The sequence below is a fragment of the Apteryx rowi genome, unplaced genomic scaffold (assembly GCF_003343035.1).
Source record: "Apteryx rowi isolate R43461 unplaced genomic scaffold, aptRow1 scaffold_3, whole genome shotgun sequence".
Taxonomy (NCBI): Eukaryota; Metazoa; Chordata; class Aves; order Apterygiformes; family Apterygidae; genus Apteryx; species Apteryx rowi.
In genome coordinates this window covers 7,608,468-7,627,431 of record NW_020449418.1, presented here as the reverse complement: position 1 = coordinate 7,627,431, position 18,964 = coordinate 7,608,468, and the positions used below count along the sequence as shown (strand labels likewise).

The window sequence follows — 18,964 nt, the reverse complement described above, 5'->3', positions numbered from 1 at the left end:
TCCTGTGTTTTTGGATGAGACTTCCTAAACTCTTAGAGTGCCTGGGAATGGGGTGGGGACATAGAAGAAAAAGGAGGAAACTCTGGTTTCACACTTCTGCCCACAAAGCTGCCTGTGCATCTAAAGCTTCCAGACTTCTGTTCCTTGAAGTGCTGGAGGACTGACTGATAGCAGTTGTCCTGCCTCACCTAGACAGCTTCCTACCAAAGGCAGGACGCAGTGGGACACTTAATATCCCTTTGTCAGGCTTTTCCTGAAATAAAAGGATAGTGTGTTTTAGGGAATCCTCTGTTCCATTTCAGATTCAGGAGAGATGTGTGCCTGAAGGGGCTTCTTCCAGTTATCCTGCAGCATAGTCCTTTCTCTTCTCCATTTTCTGTGCCATTTTTATTTTTCAGTATATTGACATGAATCATCATAATAAATTGTTCCTTGTCTTCCTGCCTCATCCTTTCCCTATCTCTGCTGCCTGTTTTGCCTAATCCTTTGCCTATCTTCATCTTGCTAATTTCAATTGTCACTTGAATTCACCGGTTCTTGGCCTGCCTTGCTGTGACTACAGATACTGATGCTGAAGAAGTACTGATACTTGTGTTGTGAACCTCTGTTTTATATTATAAGGATGTCAGGATGGTTTGAGCTCTGGCTGCTGCAAAACTTGCTCAGTGGGTTTTTGGGTAGTTCAGGAGCTGTGTGGGAAGTGGTCTCCACTAAGCGTCATTGTGCCTTAGATGTGTCTTGTCTGATCAGCTGTTTAATGAGATCTTGGTTGTCTTGCTGTGCATACAGGGCTGGGACTGTCTTTTCTGGCCTGACTGGCAGGTTTTATTTCTCACTCTGGTGCTTGCTTGCAGCCAAACATGCCCTGATTCTGCAGATGGAGGGTAGAGGCTTCATTCAGGATCTTGGTTGCTTAGGGACAAATGGTTAACGTGTTTCAAATGCTTTTAGCATGAAAACTCTGAAGCAAATCACTTTGCAGAGAGCAGGGAGCTGCCTTGAGCTTTAAGGGTAAGTGAGCTGAGATTGTTGCGAGTGTGTCCATGTCCGGGCTGGAATGATCAGAGCAGGAAAGCTCTAGCAGTCATTTCATGGCTGAGTTAAACGCAGATGAGGCTTTGCTCGCCTCCTCCACAAGAGCACCTGTGTCTCCATGCCTCGCTGTCCTGGATCTCTCTGTGTGTGGCATGTGGTGTATACACACGCTTCTGCCCTTTCACCTTTCCTGGTCTTTGGCTTCTTAAAATCCTCTGAGCATTGTTTTCCCCCACCCCACTGGATAAGAATAACTCATTTAGACTTCATTAGGAAATTGTTTGAATATTGTAGAGCAGAGGAGGAAAGTCAAGCACTATTTTTAAGTGATTGGGTGTTTTTTTCCCCCTGTAAACCTGACAAGTACAGCTCCTGCTTCTGCATCGTTATGTGGAGTAAGAGCTGCTGCCCTTTGGGGGAAGGTCACTGAGAAGGTGATGAAACTAGGAGCTGGTTGCGAGTTCTTCCTCACCATCCTGATAATTTTTTTCAAAATTCTCCTAAATTGGGAAGTTTTGAATTTGGTGTGAGTGCATGTGTGTGAGAAAAGGAATAAGACAAAAATAAGTCATGGCTTGTGGTACCAGGAAAATCGATTCCTTCCCGCCCCTACTTTTAAACTGAAACATTCTTGGGTTTTAGTTGTTCTGGCAAATCTGAAAGGATTCTCCCTCCCCCCGGCCTCACCAGTGTGCAGGGATTGCTGTCTTATTGAAAAGTCATTTTCTGTCATATGTTCTAATGGAAAAGTTTAGATAAGCTCTCATTATAGATGTGCTTTTTTTTTTTTTTTTTTTTAAGAATGCTTGTTACTGGAAACTCTGCCAATCACTATGGCTGAAAATATATTGCAATCAGCATTGGCAATCCCGAAACTTAAAAAAGAGAAAGATTTTTAAAATAGGAGAGGTTTTCTTTTGTATTATGGTTCTTGAAGCATTTGCTACACATAGGCATGTATTCAGACTTTTCTCCAAACTGATGAGAAGTGAAACCTTTACTTAATTTAATTTTACATCTCCCCTTGCTCCTACCCCAGGGAGTGTTTTGAGAAGAAAAACCTCAGATACTCTAGGGTCTATGATATGGAATGCAAGTAAGCAACATGATGTATCTTTTTGCAGGAGTGTGGGGATTGCTTGACATACTTCCTTGCCTAGCCTTGAAATCGTCCTGGTCAGTTTGAGCCTGCTTATATTTATTCTTGGTTTCTGTTTCTCAGATACTAGCATTGATTTCATGTCRAATGTATATTGTTCAGAAGCATCAAAAGTTGTTCTTAAGGAAAGAAGTCTTGAGTATAGATGAGCTGAGGGCACACAGTATCTAGCTGAACTCATCCCTGTAGCAAGTACTTAAAGCAGCTTGGGTGGGACCACAAAATATTGGGTTGAAATTCAGGAATGTTGCTCTCTGTGAGAATCTTCAGTAAAAGATGAAAGATTTACATGATCCAAAGAGAAACCAGAGTACTGTGGGGTGGAATCGTGTAGCTCTTCCAGTTTGCAAACAACCTGCCCTGGGATTGGGTCACAGTTATATATCTTTCAGATGGCCCAGAAACTACAAATCCGTGCCCAGGGGGTTTGTGCTGCCTGTCTCCTTGCTATGTATTGGGTCGCTATGAATCTCCTTTCCTTGCTGCCAGGAATGTTGTGACTACATCTCCTACWGCTTACTTGGCAGTCATATGTAACTGGTGCTCTGATGAAAGCAGAAGGCTCCTTTTGACTTGGCAACTGCTTACCTTGTGCTCTTCTTTGCAGACAGTTTTCAGACTGGGGCAATTCTTGCTTTTCAGTAGGATGCTTCAGTTTCAAGGGATACGAGATGAGATTTTGAAGACAATAATTCATCGGGTTTGGGCCTCCTAGAAAAATGCGGAGACCCAGTGCATTGGAGCTGTGATCGCCAAATCAGCAGAGCAGGTTTAACTTGCCTACAGCCCTGGAGCTGACCAACTAAAACAAAACTTTCTATCCCAAAGGAAACTGTGATCATTCAAAGAAAGCTTAAACTCTAACAAGCCCTGAGTATCAGCAGAGGTGTTTGCTCACCACAGGATGCAGGTTTCTGGTTTGTGAGACAACTGATGCTCAGGCACAGTGCAGGAGTGATACACTGGGAGCCAAGTGGTTTGGCCAACCCACATGTGGCAAGTGCTGTTTGGTAGGTTCTGCAGAACCTGAAGCTTGTAGTAAAACGGGAGCTGGCATAAGTGAAGGTCTGCTAAGAAAAGCAATTTTGCTTTGCTAGCAGGAAATGGCTCAGCAAAGAGAGAACCTGGAGCCTTTGTTGCTGTCCTCCCAGCTCTGCTTGTTGCCTAGCTTCTGGACAGATGTTGGAAGATGTGAATGAGTCTTCCCTGACCTTCTCTGCAGTAAGAGTTGTCCTTGGCATGGTTCTTGCTATCCTATCTGGGATCTGTGACCTTCTGTTTCCTCTCTGCAAGCCTGGTGCCTTTCCCAGTCTTGGTGCAAAGGTGCTGCTAGAAATCCTGCTCTGGGAGTGGAGGTTACACCAGGCTCTCTAGAATCTGTGCTTGCAGCTCACCTCTTCAGATGCTCCTACTCTGCATTCCTGCATCTGTTTTCTCCTTTACTTTTTTTTTTTYCCCCATCCTCCTCTGCCCTGTTCTGAGAGCTAGGGAAAAGATACATGTCATGAGCTGTCCTCCTCGGAGCATGTCCCGCTGCTGAATGTGCCCTGACTCTGCCAGCCAGGCCGTCCCGCTGCAGCCCCCTCCTCCTGCTCGCCCCAGATCGGAGCCCCCAAGAGGCCTTTGTCCGCCTGTTGAGAGCAGCCCCCATCCCGCCGTTCCCACATGGCGCACCCTCCCTGACAGCCCCCTCCCCATTCAGCAGTTTGGGCTGAAAGAACCTTGGCTAATTACGCCAGGCTGAAAATTACCACTTTGCTGTGTTCTCCTGCTGCTGGGCCCATTTGTGTGGGGCCTGTAGTTAGAGGGAACAAAGCCCCCCCCGTGGAGTCAGGCAGGCCCCAAGTGTGAAGCTACAGGTACAAGCAAGAGGGGAATGAAGGGAATAATTACCAGCTTCTCCAGGTGAAAGCCCTGTTAAAACTTCAATAAGCCAATTAGGGGCCAGGGTGTGTGTGTGGGGGGAGAATCTCCCCCACCTATAAGTGATTCCCACCAGGCAATTAACAGAAATCATTTCACGGAGGGGAGGGGAAGGTAAGAAATGGCTCTTAGAAATTGTCTTGGGGTGGGGGGGAGCCTGAAACAACACAACTGCTGCAGTGGTCCTCATGTACTCCAACCTCCCGGCTCACTGTGTGGCCTGAAAGTGTTGGTGGGGACAGGGGGAGAGGGAGGAGGGAGGGAAAATGGCAAAGAAAAAGGAATCGCTGGAGCTTTACACCTGGGCAGGCTCTGAGAAAGCAAAGGCTGGAGTTCAGAGCTTCTTGTAAGGCTGTGTGTGGGCCCAGAGCACTGAGCTTGAGGGAGCTGCTGGGTCTTGGGAAGTGGCTGAGGGTCAGGCTCAGGGTGTCCTCCACAACAAGGCTAGGGGGAAGGATAAAGGTGTTGAGCCAAGTAGGGCAGGGATAGGTGATGGGTGTGAAGGCAAGAGGTGAGGGTGCACACGGGTGAGAAATGGGTGCCTTTGGAAATCTGCCCAACATACTTGGAGGTCTATAGGTATCCTGCCTTATCCCACAAGCAGATGGTGTCTGGTGTCTAATACCTTTGTGTGCATCTCATCCAGGGGACCACGTTCTTGTGCTGCTCAGCCAGGAGTTCCACCTGATTTTCCTGTTCAGTTGGGTAGAAAGAGCTGGTGTATTTGCTCAAGATGGAGATTTTATGAAGTCATCTTGCACTGCTCTTGTGTTGTATTGCTGATGGCATGTGCAGCAGTCTGGGATAGAGCCTGCTGTGCCATGGGCACCTAGCAGGAGTCTCTGCCAATCTGTAGGCAGCAAGAGTTTGAATAGCTGCTCTGTAGAGGAGAGCAAGAGGAGAGTGTGGGATGAAGTTGCTGCAAAGGACTGAGATTGTCCTAGTGATGTTGGAGGGGAAAATGCATAGCATAATTAAAGCAGTCCAGATATCGTCTGTTATTTTCCCTGCACTTTCAAAAGAAAAAGAAGTGAAAACATCCAAACCTGAACTCTTCAAAACACAAATGTAACCTTAGTAGTGTTTTTTGTTTGTTTTTTGTTTTGTTTTTTTGCCATTATAATGTTATGGCTTCTGAGAATTAAAAATGTCCTGTAAGGTTCTGGTCCAGTGATGAGTGAAAGCTGAAATAACTCTACTGTAATAGTGTTTAACCAACTTGTCTTGTGGACCAACTTGATGGTCAGTTCACAGTAGAGTCCCCAGATATTCTTTAGGAGGCTTTTTGTGGAGCAGAGAAATGTATCTCTTACGTGGTCCTGCGTTTAGGTTCAGAAGTGATTTCTCAGCAGTGTTACATTTCTCTACAATCACTCCAAGATGCAACCCCAGTGAATGCCTGCAAAGGGAGCTCTGTCCACAAAAAGGCCTGGTAAGCATGCATAGGAGAAATGGTTGTGGCACTGGCTTTCTGTCCCCTTGATGATGCTCGGTACATGTTGTTCAGACCAGTGCCTGAATTACATATTGGATGGCATTTCTTCTTTGGTTAAGGAGTCTTTTTCCCCTGTCATAACATGAGCTTCAGTTGGTGATTAAATTGGGACTGGAGAGAGCTAGGGATGCAGGGAGTCCTTGTACAGACATCTCTGTGCAGAACAACCACTCCCTGCCTGGCAAATGCAGAGGTTGGGGAGGGAGGGGGAAGAGTATTGGACATGCCATGAAAGTAAGGATTTTACATTGTTAAACATGGGTTTTCAAGCCCTTCCTTTTAGTAAAGGAGCAGGGATGACATCAACCCAGTAGCAATACTTGTGCAGCCACAAAGATAATCCTGTTTGAGGAACTGAAGAATGACAGCAGCACTGTGGAAAGCATTTTTTGTGTATTCTGTGTATATGGGAATATCTAAAAGGTTCACCCAGGACCTCCAATCAACTTTTAGAGGTAATTGGAGTGCGGTCATGTCCTGAACACTTCCCTTTTGCCCAAAGCCATGTGTGAGGTGGAGTACTGGGGAAAGGAGGGTGGTATTTAGCTCACAGGACTGTCTGAGTAGACACTTTAGTGTCTAATAAAGGGTGTTTTCCAGTTGGATGCCCCCATGTGAAAAAAAGCTCTGTGTGCATGTCTCTCTTGTGTGGATTCTCTGTCTTAATATCATTGAGCTCAGGTTTTCTTCACAGAAGAACAAATGCAGYGTGTGTTCTGTACGCTGTTGCCTGTTTTCACAAAATGAACCTGCTGCAGGGCTCATGAAGTAGTGGACAGCGGGCAGGGATATGACATTACTTGTGCAGATGATGGGGGGTGAGACAGCAAAGCAATGAACGCAGGGTGGAGGTATCTAGGTTGGGTGYCTGCTAATCAACTTGTTAGTGTAGAGATGATTCCTCTACCAGGGTGGGAATTGGGCTGTTATGGATTAAAAAAAGCATTTATTCTGTCCTCCAATCTGTGGGTCTCTGAAGTTTGGAGCAGGACCTGAAGCTAGAGGCCAAGTGGGAGGGTTGGAGAGGTGAAGCTGAACTTCACTCTACCCCGATGCATGCAGTAAATGAAATGGGAGACAATGACATGATCATTTCTGCTCTCAAATGCATGTGTTCTGCCTCAAATGTGAGACTTCTGTTTCAACCCAGCATCTCTACAGTGCTCTTCAGTACAAAATGCAAATGCCTCCTTCCTGGGGACCACTTTCCAGTTGTCCACCTGGTGCAGGAGGCAGCATGCGAGTGAGTTATTAGCCTGTCTCTCCATGCCTGTGTCACCAGTGCTTCTTGCCAGAGCACGGCATTTCCTTTTGGATCAGCAGTGGTTGTAAATGGTGGGGCATTCATGCAGTCTTCTTTATGCATTTTGTTTTCTCTTCTGTGCTGAGTCCCTGATGGAGCATCCATGGGGACTGGGCAGAGTTCTTCTGTAGCTTTTCTGTGTGCAATTTACGATGCATATCAAGAGCGTGGTTCAACCCTGAGCTGGCTGATGCCTAGGGACATGCTGTGGCATACGCACGAGACTGAAGAAAGCAACAACGAATGTGCCAACACTCTCCAGTCTGTTTGTGGAACAAGCCTGGTCATTTGCTTCCAGCTATGGGTTCTCTTTCTCAATGTTRTTCAATGCTGAACAAAGATGAGGCTGTGCTGCAATGAGTCTCTGCTTGCTCAAGTGAGCTTAGTCCTGTTATCAAGTCTAAATACAGACCAATTGTACATGCAAGCAAGCATTTGGGCCCAGATGTAAGCTCAGCTCCAGAGCACTGTAGAAGAGAGCCCAAACACACGCTCATGCTGAGTTTGGATGAATAGTACAGGGACTGGAGAACGCTCAGCCACCAGCAGGCTCTTGAAACAAGATTTTAACAAAGTTCAGTGTGGGTATTCTTGAGCCTAGAAGAGCAGCCAGTGATGCAAATAGAAAATGTATAGGTCAGAGTTTGATGTACCTTGTCCTTCTTTCCTTGCACTGAAGATGAAGCTCTGAAGGTCCAGAGCTGAAGCTTTGCGTGGCAGGGTATGGTACATRGGACTGGAAGGACAGGAGAGCCCTTGAGGACTGAAGAATATGGAAAGACTTAGTGTGGAGCCAAGAGCCAGAAGGATATTGCAGGACTGTGGCAAATTGGATGCAACCTGTCCTTGTTATTTCAGGTTTTGGACAGTTACATCATGTGCCATCAGCCTCTGCAGCTTTTCCAGTCCTATCTTCTAAACAGACTTCCATTCACCACACTTACTATTCTACGAAGCAGTGATTTTTTTTTTTTTTTTTCCCCCCCCCCCTCCCCCATTAACAGTGGCCGGACTTTTGGTGTGATTGCCTTGCGTGCTGATGGTGTGACTGTCTTACACGCTGATATTCCTTTTGGTAGGCTTTTGCCTACCAAAGGTGCTCCTGACCAGAAGGTTGTCATCTTGGTCTGGATGCTGATGGTGCTCTGGAAGTAGGACAAAAAGGCTTTCATCAGCGAGCTGACAAGGAAGCCTGCTGGGGCAAGGGACCTTGCTGGGCTTGGGCTCAGAGTGAGAGGCAAACTGAAGCTGATTTTAGTCACTTGCTCTGTTCCTTTTGATGTGTTTGAGGCTGTGCTGTTGGAAGCAAGAAGAATAAAGGAGTGGTTCCCCAATGGCAAAGTCTTCCCAGCTTCAGGGAGGAGAGAATGAGACCTTCAGTGACTTCCTTCAGTAACAAAGGAGGCTGAAAATACCTTCTTCTCTTGGGGCCGTCACATCTGGCTGACTAATCTGGCCAGTCTTTAGGGACTCTTCCTGACTTTGAGTGTCTGTCTTTCCTGCCTTCGTTCTTTTAAATATATTTCAACCTGTTTCCTACTGAAAAAGGAACTCTGTAGAACTGGGAAGTTACAGTGTGGGTGAACAGCCCCACTACTGGTTCAGTGGGATATTTTGGCCTTTGAGATACTGTGTGTTCCACAGTGATCTAATTCTTTTCTTTATTTTCCTGCAGGTAGCTTCACTTTCCTGTTTAAAAGGAATACTCGCTTAAGAAAATGTTGTCTAATCAATATTTTAGATCTTGTAATTCTGTACTATCTCTCCCACAGCATATGAGTGCTTCCTATATTGGCTTGGCAATAGCTTTATTTCACAGGATTTTAAAGAGTTCTCTGTGGTGTTAGAAGACACTGGGGAAACGGTGGGGGGAAGCTTGGCAAGGTTTTGGTTGTAGAGGAGAGAGCGTGATCAGCATTGGGGACTGTTTAGTTTCGTATGGAGACTCTTCCTAGCCAGATCCTGCAGACTTGCTTTGTCTTCCAGTTTCATACCCTGGTTCTGGGTGGTCTGCTGCTCGCTCATAGAGCACAGTTCCTCTTTAGTTAGGATGTTTTCTGTTAGTGGCTTTGGAGAAGAGGACTGTAGCYTTAAAACAGTAGGGGTAGCCTTTGAGGTTTAAAACACAAATGTTGTGCCTGCTGAATACACACTGAACTGTAGGTGGGTTCTCTACCTGGATGGTGGCCCTGCAAAAGCAGAACTGCCTGAGGTTGCTGTTGTTTACAACACAGATTAGACCCCAGTTCATGTGGTTGGTCTCAGCTCTGGTTTCCCTGCAGGATCAAGATTAAGTGCTTGCAACTTGGTTTTCATAAGCAGATCCACAGAAATGTGCTTGTGCCTGTAGTCCAGCTGGCACACGCCTATGTATTTGTTTAGTTTGCAGTTACTGAGCTGGCACCATATAACCCAGCTGCCTTGTTTTACTTCTGAGATACTGTAGGTGCTTGATTCAGTACTCTGGTCCTCCTGCAAGAGGAGCAAAGTAGGGCTAAAGTGATTTGTCTGGAGCAGCATGTCCTCAAGGGATGTGAAAGGAAGGCACCAGTCCTGCTTGCCCACCTGATCCTGGCTTTGTCCAGCACTGCCTGAATCAAAGGCATGTGGGACCTTTTTTATGTCAGTGGTGCCTGCTTCTTTCTGGAGAAGGAAATGCTGAAGTGATGTTGTTTATCTGTCTTTTCTGTCCCTCCCCCCCGCCCTCTTTTTTTCTTCTCCCTTCACAAATGACTTGCCACTGGGGAAGGAGCACCTGCTTCCACACGCTCTCTCTGTCTCTCTCCCTTTGTGTGTATCTGGACTGCTGGAGAAGCTTCATGCTAGAGGTGCTGAAACTCATGGCACTGAGTTTTCTGCCCCCCTCCTCTTCCCTTCACAATGTCATTACTGTTGCGTCTGTTCCCCAGCGTCCTGGGCTCTTCAGCAGGGGCTCCATCAAGTTTGTGTGACCTTAGCACTGTATTCATGCTGGAGGAGTTGCCTTCCGTAATGATGTCAACTGATGAGGTTAGCAGGATGGTGGTGGCCACGATAAGACATGACATGTTCTAATGATTCGCCTTAGCGGGCTGCGTGTGTGTGTTGGGGGGGGCACAGAGGGGCTTAGAGAGGGGAGGTGGGGGCCCCACAGGTGCCGACAAAGACTTTGACCTTTGCTGCTATAATATCAGTGTTTCACAGGCAGGGCGGTTCGGTAACCCACTTTCAGCCCATCAAAAATTGATTTAATTGCAATTTTTTCCCCCAATTAGGAGCACTGGAGCTTAACTAATTGGAGTAATAGAGAGTAATAAGGCTCTGATAAAAAGCCTTCCTCTGCCTCCTTTGTATCTTGTGTCATTGCCTGTCAGAGGTCAGAGAGCTTGCATATTCTATTAGGCAGAGTTGCCTTCATTTGTACAAATTAGTTTACCCAACAGTAATTAAAATGCCAGTGCGGGTCGGGGAGAGCTGAATACAATTGATGGGCACGTTGGTGAAGGATTTGACAGCTCCGATGGCCTGCCTTGCCAAAGCGTGTCAGTGCTGAATCAAAGGCTACACAAACCCACAGACCCGTGTGCTTAACCCGCAGCACTGTCAGCATCAACTGCCTTCTCTCCTCTTCTCTCGTCTTCGTTTGGGACTTGCTTCCTCTTCTCCTTCTTTTCTTACCCTACTTAAGACTTCTTAAAAAAAAAAAAAAAAAAGTTTCCCATCTTCGTGCTATCTTTTCTGTCGATTTGCTTTCAAAATGCTACTGCAGCTCCCCCGTCCTGTCTCCCTGGGTGCTCCCCCCTACTCTCCCCCCTGCCTTCCACATTCCCAGCTGCAGGGCTCTGTCAAGTAATAACTTCTTTGTTTCCCAGTCTGATGAGTCTCCGTATATAATAGTCTCCAAAATGGAACAACGATGTCCAATTCCAGGGGGCGGGGGAGCGTGCGAGGGAGGAAGGAACAGGCTCTTGCATGTGTCAAGCAGATTCTGGACTTGAAATCCCCAAAGAGCAGAATAGGACTTGGGAAGCAATCTGTTTACAGTACAGGGGAAGGGCATAAGCCTGAAGCATGGTGAAAATTTAGAGAGAAAAGGTTAGAAAGGGCCTGTTTCACCCAGGTCCCTTCAATGGCTTTGCATAGCCAGAATCACCAGCTCAGCCAGTGCTTGCTCTGAAGGCTGGGTTGACAGTGAGGAAGGTACGTGTTGTACAGCGGGATTTGCATCTCTGGAGTTGAGACAATCTCCAAGCCTCTTGACAAACAGCGCCTCTTGACAAACAGCACCTCTTGGAAAGGACCCATGTGCAGCGCTCTCTTCCCAGCAGTCATATCTGGCAGTGTTCTGTCCAGGATGATGTAAARAAGGAGGCTGCAGAAAATGGGGGGTCGGCATTTTGAGAGCGGGGATGGAATCATCCCCGCTGCACTGTAGCCAGTGTACTGCTGCTGTTGCCAGAAATGCCATGGAATCTGTAATGACCACAAGTCAGTCAGATGGAGAGAAGTTCTTGTGTTTCTTCCAACAGTGCTGCCAAAATATGCACGCTCTCTCATATCCCCTGGCTCAGCTCCTGTTGAGGGGGATGATCTCTAATGGGACGCCTTTTCTGTGGCATGGAGAAGGCTTTCCCTCTCCCCGCCCCCAGGAGAGTTTCAAATGGGAAGAAGAATGTCAATCTCAGATGGCTGGAAAATGCCTTGCTTTGGGCAGCAAAAGCAGGCTGAGCATGAAATGTGTGTGTCCAAGCGCTCTGCAGAGTCCCAGTCTTCCTGGCACAGCAGAGGTAGAAATGCTACATTGGCTTGCTTGTTGCTTTTACCTCCCAGGGAAGCCATGTCAAGACGACATACCTAGCTGTGGTAGCCCTGCACTGGTGCTTATCTTCCATTTAGAGGAGCCTCTTGGAAGGAGCTCATAGTCATGATGACCAGCAACTTTCACAGGGCAGGAGAAGGCTTAGTGGGGAAAGAAGCTCTGCATCTCCAAGCCCGTCTGAAGCTTGGACTTAATATAGCAGTTTTTGTGTACCACTTAGATCCATCTAGTCAGTATCTGTGCATATCAGTAGTATCACAATATACTTCAGAGAAAAGTTAGTGCAGGTATGACTTATGTAGGGCATCTTGTGCTTTTCTCAGTCTAGTCTCTCCTCAGTCTCTTTGACTCTTGAAAGCATTGGTAGGCAAAATAAGTAACACTTACAAAGCTAGTGAGCAAGTAAGTCTTAATGCTGTCCTGCTCATATACCTCTGGAAGATATTTTGAAGCTAAACTTTACACACTTAGCTCCAATGTACATATTGTCTCACACCTACCAAAGCTGATGTGTGGTGCCCTTTTGCTTGGAGTGAAATTGGCACCTCTGCAAGGTGCTCAGTCACAACAAGCCCAAGGGCTGAATCTGTCTGTCTGCAGACCAGACTTGAGGTGAGGGGCCCTGTGTCATCCCCTGAGAATCCAGCCTTCAAGTTCTGTTCGTTCTCAGGCTTTGGCAATCTCTCACAGGCACCGCTTCCTTGTGCGTGCCTTGTGGATCCTGCTCTCTAATCCTAGCAGTGAAGGTGCCCTGCTCTTCTGGGAGAAGTCTTATCTTTGCTTGCTAATGGGCTCCAGCCTGTTAAAGATAAGGCCTGCAAACCTGATCCTGCTAAAGTATGAGACAAAATTCCTGTTGACTGAACGGAGTCAGCTTTACCCAGAAGAGACTTGTTTGTGGCCCCAAGGCCTGTATGTGATGCCAGAGAAAGATCTCTTCATCTAACACTCTAGTTTTTGGAGAGGTGGGGGATGAGGACTGAGGAGGGAAATCTGAAGTCCAGAACTGACAGCATGAGCAGAGATTAGACCTTGCTGTTCCTCCCACCTTTTTCTCCCTGTTGGTGTGCCTCCATGCTAATTTAGACCTGTGGCAACCATCAAAGCCTTGCTGCATACCTTCTGCACAAAGGGGCCCGTCTCCCATGTGGGGGCGTTCTCTGCTGGGACAGAGTCAGCTTGTCCCCCAAAAGAAAAATCTTAAGCACCCAATTGCCTGCTTGACTGACTCCCTGGCTGCTATTATGTTTCTAACCACAGTAATTGGCTTTAGTAGTTATTAATGGATTATGTTTGGGGAGGGAGGGACAGAACCCAACACCTAGCTTTGTAGCTGAGGGATTCCCTGACCAAAGTGCTGCTTTCCAGACATGAGGTTTGACTGGCGAGCTGTCAGAGCTAGTCCTTTTTGCCCATCTCCCCTGAGATGGGAGACACTGGCAAACGGGCAGTGCTCCCTCTTGTCCTGCACTGTGGTGGAGGGAAGGCAGGTATTGAGCAGAAACCCTGTGTCTAAATGCAAAATGCTGTACGCTTTCTTAATTGGCCCTTGTGGCTTTTGCACAGGAATGAGAATCAGCTTTTAAAGCGACTTTCCCTTGGACTCTCAGATTTTGGTCAGGGACTTCCATGGTGTGTTCATGCCTTCGCTGCTGGAGTAACACCAGCAGTAGTACTCCTCACAGAAGTTGAGGAGACTACAAGAACCCATTCCTCATGCATTAAATCCTTGGAGACACCTTCTGACCTTCAAAAGAAGAATGTTGTAGAGGATCAAAGGAATGTTTAAAAATTGCTATTTTTATGGACATGGCATGTTTACTTATTTTGTTTTCCTCTTTCAGCTGCCAGCTCCTATGTCATGCTGTGAAAGATGTTTGGGCAAAGCATAGAGCCAGCCTGTATTTAAAGTAGTGACTGTTTCCTGCATTCGTGCTATCCTTGTTGCAATGATTTAAACATAGTTCTGGCATTTTATTTTCAGTAGCTGCAATAAATGTTGCTTTGTGAGAGGTCATTTATAGCTTACTTAGAAATCTTTGTGTGAATTGGTTTCTCTTGTTCAGACCGAGGATAGGAAGCTGGCACAAAGCAAGCAGTGTGGTGTGGAGAGCTGCAGCACCCAAGTGCTCCTGCTGCTTGAGTTTAAGGGTTAGTTCTTATCAACTAGTTCAAGGCCAGTGGTTATCAGGTGACTTCTGGAGCCAGCACATGCAGCAGGGATGCAGTATTGCCAAAGAGGATTTTGGAATGGACCCTGTTGGAAAGTGTGAACTGAGCCAAATATTGTTGCAAGAGAGTTACACTGTGATGTCTCTAGTAGAGAGTGCTTAAGCACTGGGCAGGGCAACTTGATCCAACTTTAAAATTGGCCCTGCTTTGAGCAGGTTGGACTGGAGACCTCTAGAGGTTCCTTCCAATTTGCATCATTTTGTTTTTTTTAGGCCTGTGGTGCTGCAGCCAGTTCATGATTGKGCTGGGAATTTGCCAGCACGCAGAAGCAAGATGTGAAATAGAAAATTAACAGCAAGTTTTCCATGGGGTCTATCAGTAGCTTATGGTTTTGCTGACAATATATGAAATGTCCTGAGTACTGTGCTAGCTGTTCTGAAAGCGTCATTGCAAGTACAGCTGTTCCTGTTCTAGACTTTCCCTCCACACATGCAGATACATTTATATTTCCTGCTGATTCTCGGCAGTCATGGCCTGCTGAGAAGTTCAGGCCAACTACTGAGAGAGCTCAAAAGCACCTCTCCCCTTTGCTGCATGCCTCTCTTCGGAGCACGAGGATTTGAAGATTTGTAAGTTGTTTGTTTTGTTTTGTTTACAGCTCATTTGTGACAGGGACAGCTTGCTGTGGACACACCTCCCCTCTGAGAATCTGGGACTTTGAGAGGTAAGTGAACTTCCAGGTTATGGGGAGTGACTTGATTCGAGAGGAGTGAATAATCATGAGAAATGCAGTGCTGGAAATGGCATTGGATCGTTCCTTTAGTCCATGGAGGCAAAGGATGGTTAAGGATGAGATCTGAAGGGAAAATCCACTTGGCGTGGAAAGGGCTGTGTGTTTGGGGGGGGGGAGGTTTTGATACAACAGGGAGCAGCTCTACTTGAAATGGGTCATCTTGATCATAACGCCCAAGAGAGGAAACAGGAGGGTTCTGCAGAGCAGTAGAAAGGATGATGGCGAAGACTGGAGGGTGAGGAAGTGAGTCCCAGGAAAAATTGTGAATTTGAGCCTAAACATAGCCTCTAGAGTGGGGTATTTCTGTCTCAGGTGAGCCTGACTCAGCTTGGCAGCTTTGTTGCTGCCCTGTGGATTACTCCAGATGGAAGATGGAAGTGGTCGCCTTGACTAACAGCTGGCTCTTGTAAGCCTCTTCCTGACTGGCTGTTACCATGGGCTTTGCTTAGGCTCACTAAGATATATCCAGCACAGGAATGACTGTTCTTGTCTAGTTTCACAGCTATACTCATCTCCATTGTCAGGAAGCCTCCGTGGACATATAGTCTCTTTTCTCCAGTGCTGTTTCTTCCCAGCTTTCCTAATTAATGGCATACAGCGATCCTTGCTGCCTAATGAGGATGCTTGTGTTGTATCTGGTTTCTCCTCATTAGTCATGCTCAGTCAGAAAATACCCATTACACCCTCCTTTTTCTCTCTCTCAGTCCATACTTTAACCAGARCCATAAGAGAGCAGAGGGTGACCTGCATCCTCCCATTCACCCACTGGTCTGTAGTGATGAGAAGCCGAAGGTGAACACATCCTGTCCTGGCTGGTGTTTCTGGTAGCTCAGAGAGGTGAGAGGTGGCGAGAGGTTATCTAATGAAATGACTTAGGCATGTCGTCTTCCTTCTGTCTTAATAAGCATCAGAGGTTAATTGTTGTGGCCTGTGATTTGAGGCCACTGAGTAATTTCTGTTTGGTGAAGGTGCTGACCTTAGCAACTGGGGAAATGTTGGGCTCAAATCCTGACATGAAACTCAACTGCTGACAAATTTGAGACTCTCAGCCTGGGGGGTTTTGCGTAGTGATGGACGGATAGCAAATATTTGACAGGATTATTGAACAGCAGCTCAGCTTTCCAAGACTGGTATGCTCTGGGTAGGAGTGGCACAGCACGGTTTATCAAGGGAGTGCCRTCAGGGCTGGGGTGAGCTGGTGAGGTCTGGAGGGGGGGAATGTGGAGGGGGCAGTGACAGAAGGGGCTTGAGGGGTGTCAGCAGAGCCACATTTGAGGAAAGGAGTTAGAGCGGGATTGGTGGGGATGCAGGGCTGGTCTGAGGACAGTTGTCCTTAATGTGTAGTTTAGATTGTCCATCTGAGTCAATTGTGTCAAATACAAATATAAAACAGTTTGTTTCTTTTTCTCTGAAGTAGTAAAACTAAAGACTTGGCAAAGGACGCATCCTGCAAAGGACAAACTAGAGAGGGAAAGACAGCCCAGGTGTATTCAGCTGTGGTGCATGTTTCTTAGTGACCTGACGGTGCCTTTGGAGTATCCCAGAAGGATGCAGGCTGTGTTGTGATACCCCTGCCCATCATTCCTCCTGGCCTTTCTTGAATAGAGGCATCCGACAGGAGTGAGGAAGATGGACTGGGGCAGGGGGGGAGAGGGTTGCCTCTCTGACAGCCTTTCCCAAGGAAGCCTGAAGAGATAATAAAGCTGTGTAGAAAATAGGATTAAGGTAATGAACAGGCACAACGGAGTTTGATCTTTCAATAACGTCAAAGCCTGAGTGACAGGCAAATAAAAAAGCCAAGGCAATCTAGTCCACTGGGCCTCTGTTGCAATGGCTGGAGTGTCAAACTTATTCTTCCCTCTTCACCTGTCACAGCTGGAATGCACTGTGCCACTGGGGCTCTTCCTCTGCGGGGACCCATGCACGGCCTGGGAGTCTTGTCAGCATGTGCCAGGCAGAGGTTGTGTGGGGAGCGTGGCCAAGGAAACTAGCACATGGCCTCTTGGGAAGCTTGATGTGATCATTCATAGTGAGGGAGTACAGAGCTGTCCCTGCAACTCCTGACTTCTCCATAAACTGTTCTTACTCCTAGTCAAAAAGCAAAGCTCTGAACTCATTTTTAGGGCCTCCAGCAGTCTCGCTGGGAAATACTGATTTCTTGCTTTGGGATTTGTGCATGTTTTCTCCATGTTGACACTCCAGAAGTGGGAATATAGCAGGGAAACACAAAATCTTGGAGCTACCCAGAATTGAAAAGCTGCTCCTGTGCCAACTGTGTTCTGATAAAGTCTGGCAGACAGTCAGACTCTACCCAGGCCCTCCAAGTTAGCTGATTATCTTTTCCTTGTGGCCAAGAAGGACCGGAGTCTGATCTGCAGAGGTCGAACATGGTAAAGACATGTCTCTAAGAGCAGAAACCAAACAATTTCTCCCTCAAAAAATGAGGCAGGGGAGAGTCCGATGCTTAAGACTGTTCTTTAAAACTGCAGGATTCATTAGCATCACCTTGATTCTTCGATGTTTTCCAAGACCTAAAAGTTAGTTTAGTTAGCTGGGTTTTGTGTACGTGGGTGTGGGTAAGTAATACTGCAGCAGCTCCTGTGGCATTCTCTTCCCTTGGGGTAGGTGGTCTTTTCCCCACAGCTGAGAGCTGGAACATCCTACAAAAGGATTTAAAGCTTAAATAACCTTTTGTGTACTGATCTTCTTAGTTCCAGGCCAGATAAGTCCTTGGCTGATGCTTGTAGCTGTTGGTCATGGTGTGTTTTCGTATTTACGACCTTCGCTGTTCTCTGACCCTGGGGCAGCCATTCTCATCCCTCAGAGAGGAAGGGGATAATGTCTTCACCTGGAAACATGTTCTGGGCTTTGAAAAAGGCTGGTTGGGTTTTGAGGCGAGGAAATTTTTAGTGGGGAAAGGAAACGCCTCTTGCTGCATCCCACCCCCACAACTGTCTTTCATTTCTGACTCTGCTCAGATGATGGCGTTGGATCAAAGCCGAAACAGGCAGCAACAAGCAATTGTCAAAGGGAGTCTAAAGCAGGGGAATGACCGCGTAATGCCAAGACACTGTCTCTGATGGCTGAAATTCCAGCTGCTGCCACACCTGGCCCTTTCTCCTGTAATGAAGGAGGATTTTTTTCTYTTTGCTTTTGAAGCTGGCTGACTGCTCCTCTAGAGGACATATCTCGCCTCACAGATGCTACATTGTACCATCAGACTATTTTCAGATGTGGGGAAGTTGCTGTGCGCTTCTTGCCACTCAGTACTTGGGATCAAGGTGAGGGGTGTGCGAATAATTTTTAAGTGATTAGAGGTCTGCACAGGAAAGGAGAACGGATAGCAGCAAGGGCCACTGGATACCAACCGGGGTCCTTGCATTGAGTATCAGATCTTGCTGACTCCTCGGCCTCTTGCCTCCCTGTGCCAGTGAGGGATAGCATGGCAGCTGACTTCTTGCTGTGCTCTCTGTGCAAGTGCACCTGCCTTTCCCCTTTCTCTGCTCAGACCTTCCTGTCTCATCTGCCAGTGCTAGTGTGTGGCTCAGCAAAACAGCTAGTGAATGGCAAGTGAGAGAGAAGGAAACTTTYGTCACAACCTGCTTCTCTTTCTCTTCCCACCTCCTGCCTCTTTTGGGAGACCAGGCTGACCCACTGCTGGGAACAGCTCCAAAGCCAGCACTTGTGCTTTGCCTGTAGACAGCTGTTGCTCCCTAGTATATCATGGTGGTCTGCATGTCTTTAGGAGACAAATGCCTCAAGGATGCTTCTCCTCAGGGTATGACACTGCAGAGGCATCTTTTCAGCAGTTCCTRGAGCTGTTCTGCCAAGCCCGATGTTTGAAACATAGCGGTGATCTGTCGGATGTGGCGGTCCCCGTGCTATAAACGCTTGGAATGCACAAATCCTGCGTTCTCCTTTGCTGCGACGCAACGCGACAGGCCCAGGGCACGAGAGCCGCTGTGTAAACAGAGCCAAAGTTAGCTGTGCCCTGCAAACCACCCCAGCTCCTCTACCTTTTTAAATACCCAGTCTTTGTCCATCTCCTCCCCACTTTTGAAAGCATTTTTGGCAGAGTGTGGGTTTTCTTTTTCTTTTTTTAAGAACCCTCTAATTTCTCTTTCGGTTTTTCTCCTTCTCCTGAGCCCTTTGAAAGTGGCTTTACGCCGTCACTGACACCAAACTGACACTTTGCGTTTCCCCGCTTCTTATCCCTTTATGGCAACAGATGTTGAAATTTTGTATCCCTTTTATCTGTCCCTCTTTGCCCTCTTCCTGTAATTAGG

The 18,964-nt window shown here is 47.0% G+C and overlaps 1 protein-coding gene across 3 annotated transcripts in view; it reads left to right on the top strand.

Moving 5' to 3' along the window:
* The window catches only part of FBXW4 (F-box and WD repeat domain containing 4), a 64,390-nt gene that overhangs the window by 33,765 nt on the left and 11,661 nt on the right, over window positions 1-18,964 (top strand). For 2 of the 3 annotated variants that reach the window (XM_026069539.1, XM_026069537.1), the window contains one exon: window positions 14,544-14,609. The exons of the other annotated variant lie outside the window; for it this stretch is intronic. In XM_026069539.1, the coding sequence (XP_025925324.1) occupies window positions 14,544-14,609 (66 nt within the window). The remainder of the gene's footprint in view (window positions 1-14,543; window positions 14,610-18,964) is intronic. 3 annotated transcript variants of the gene reach the window in all.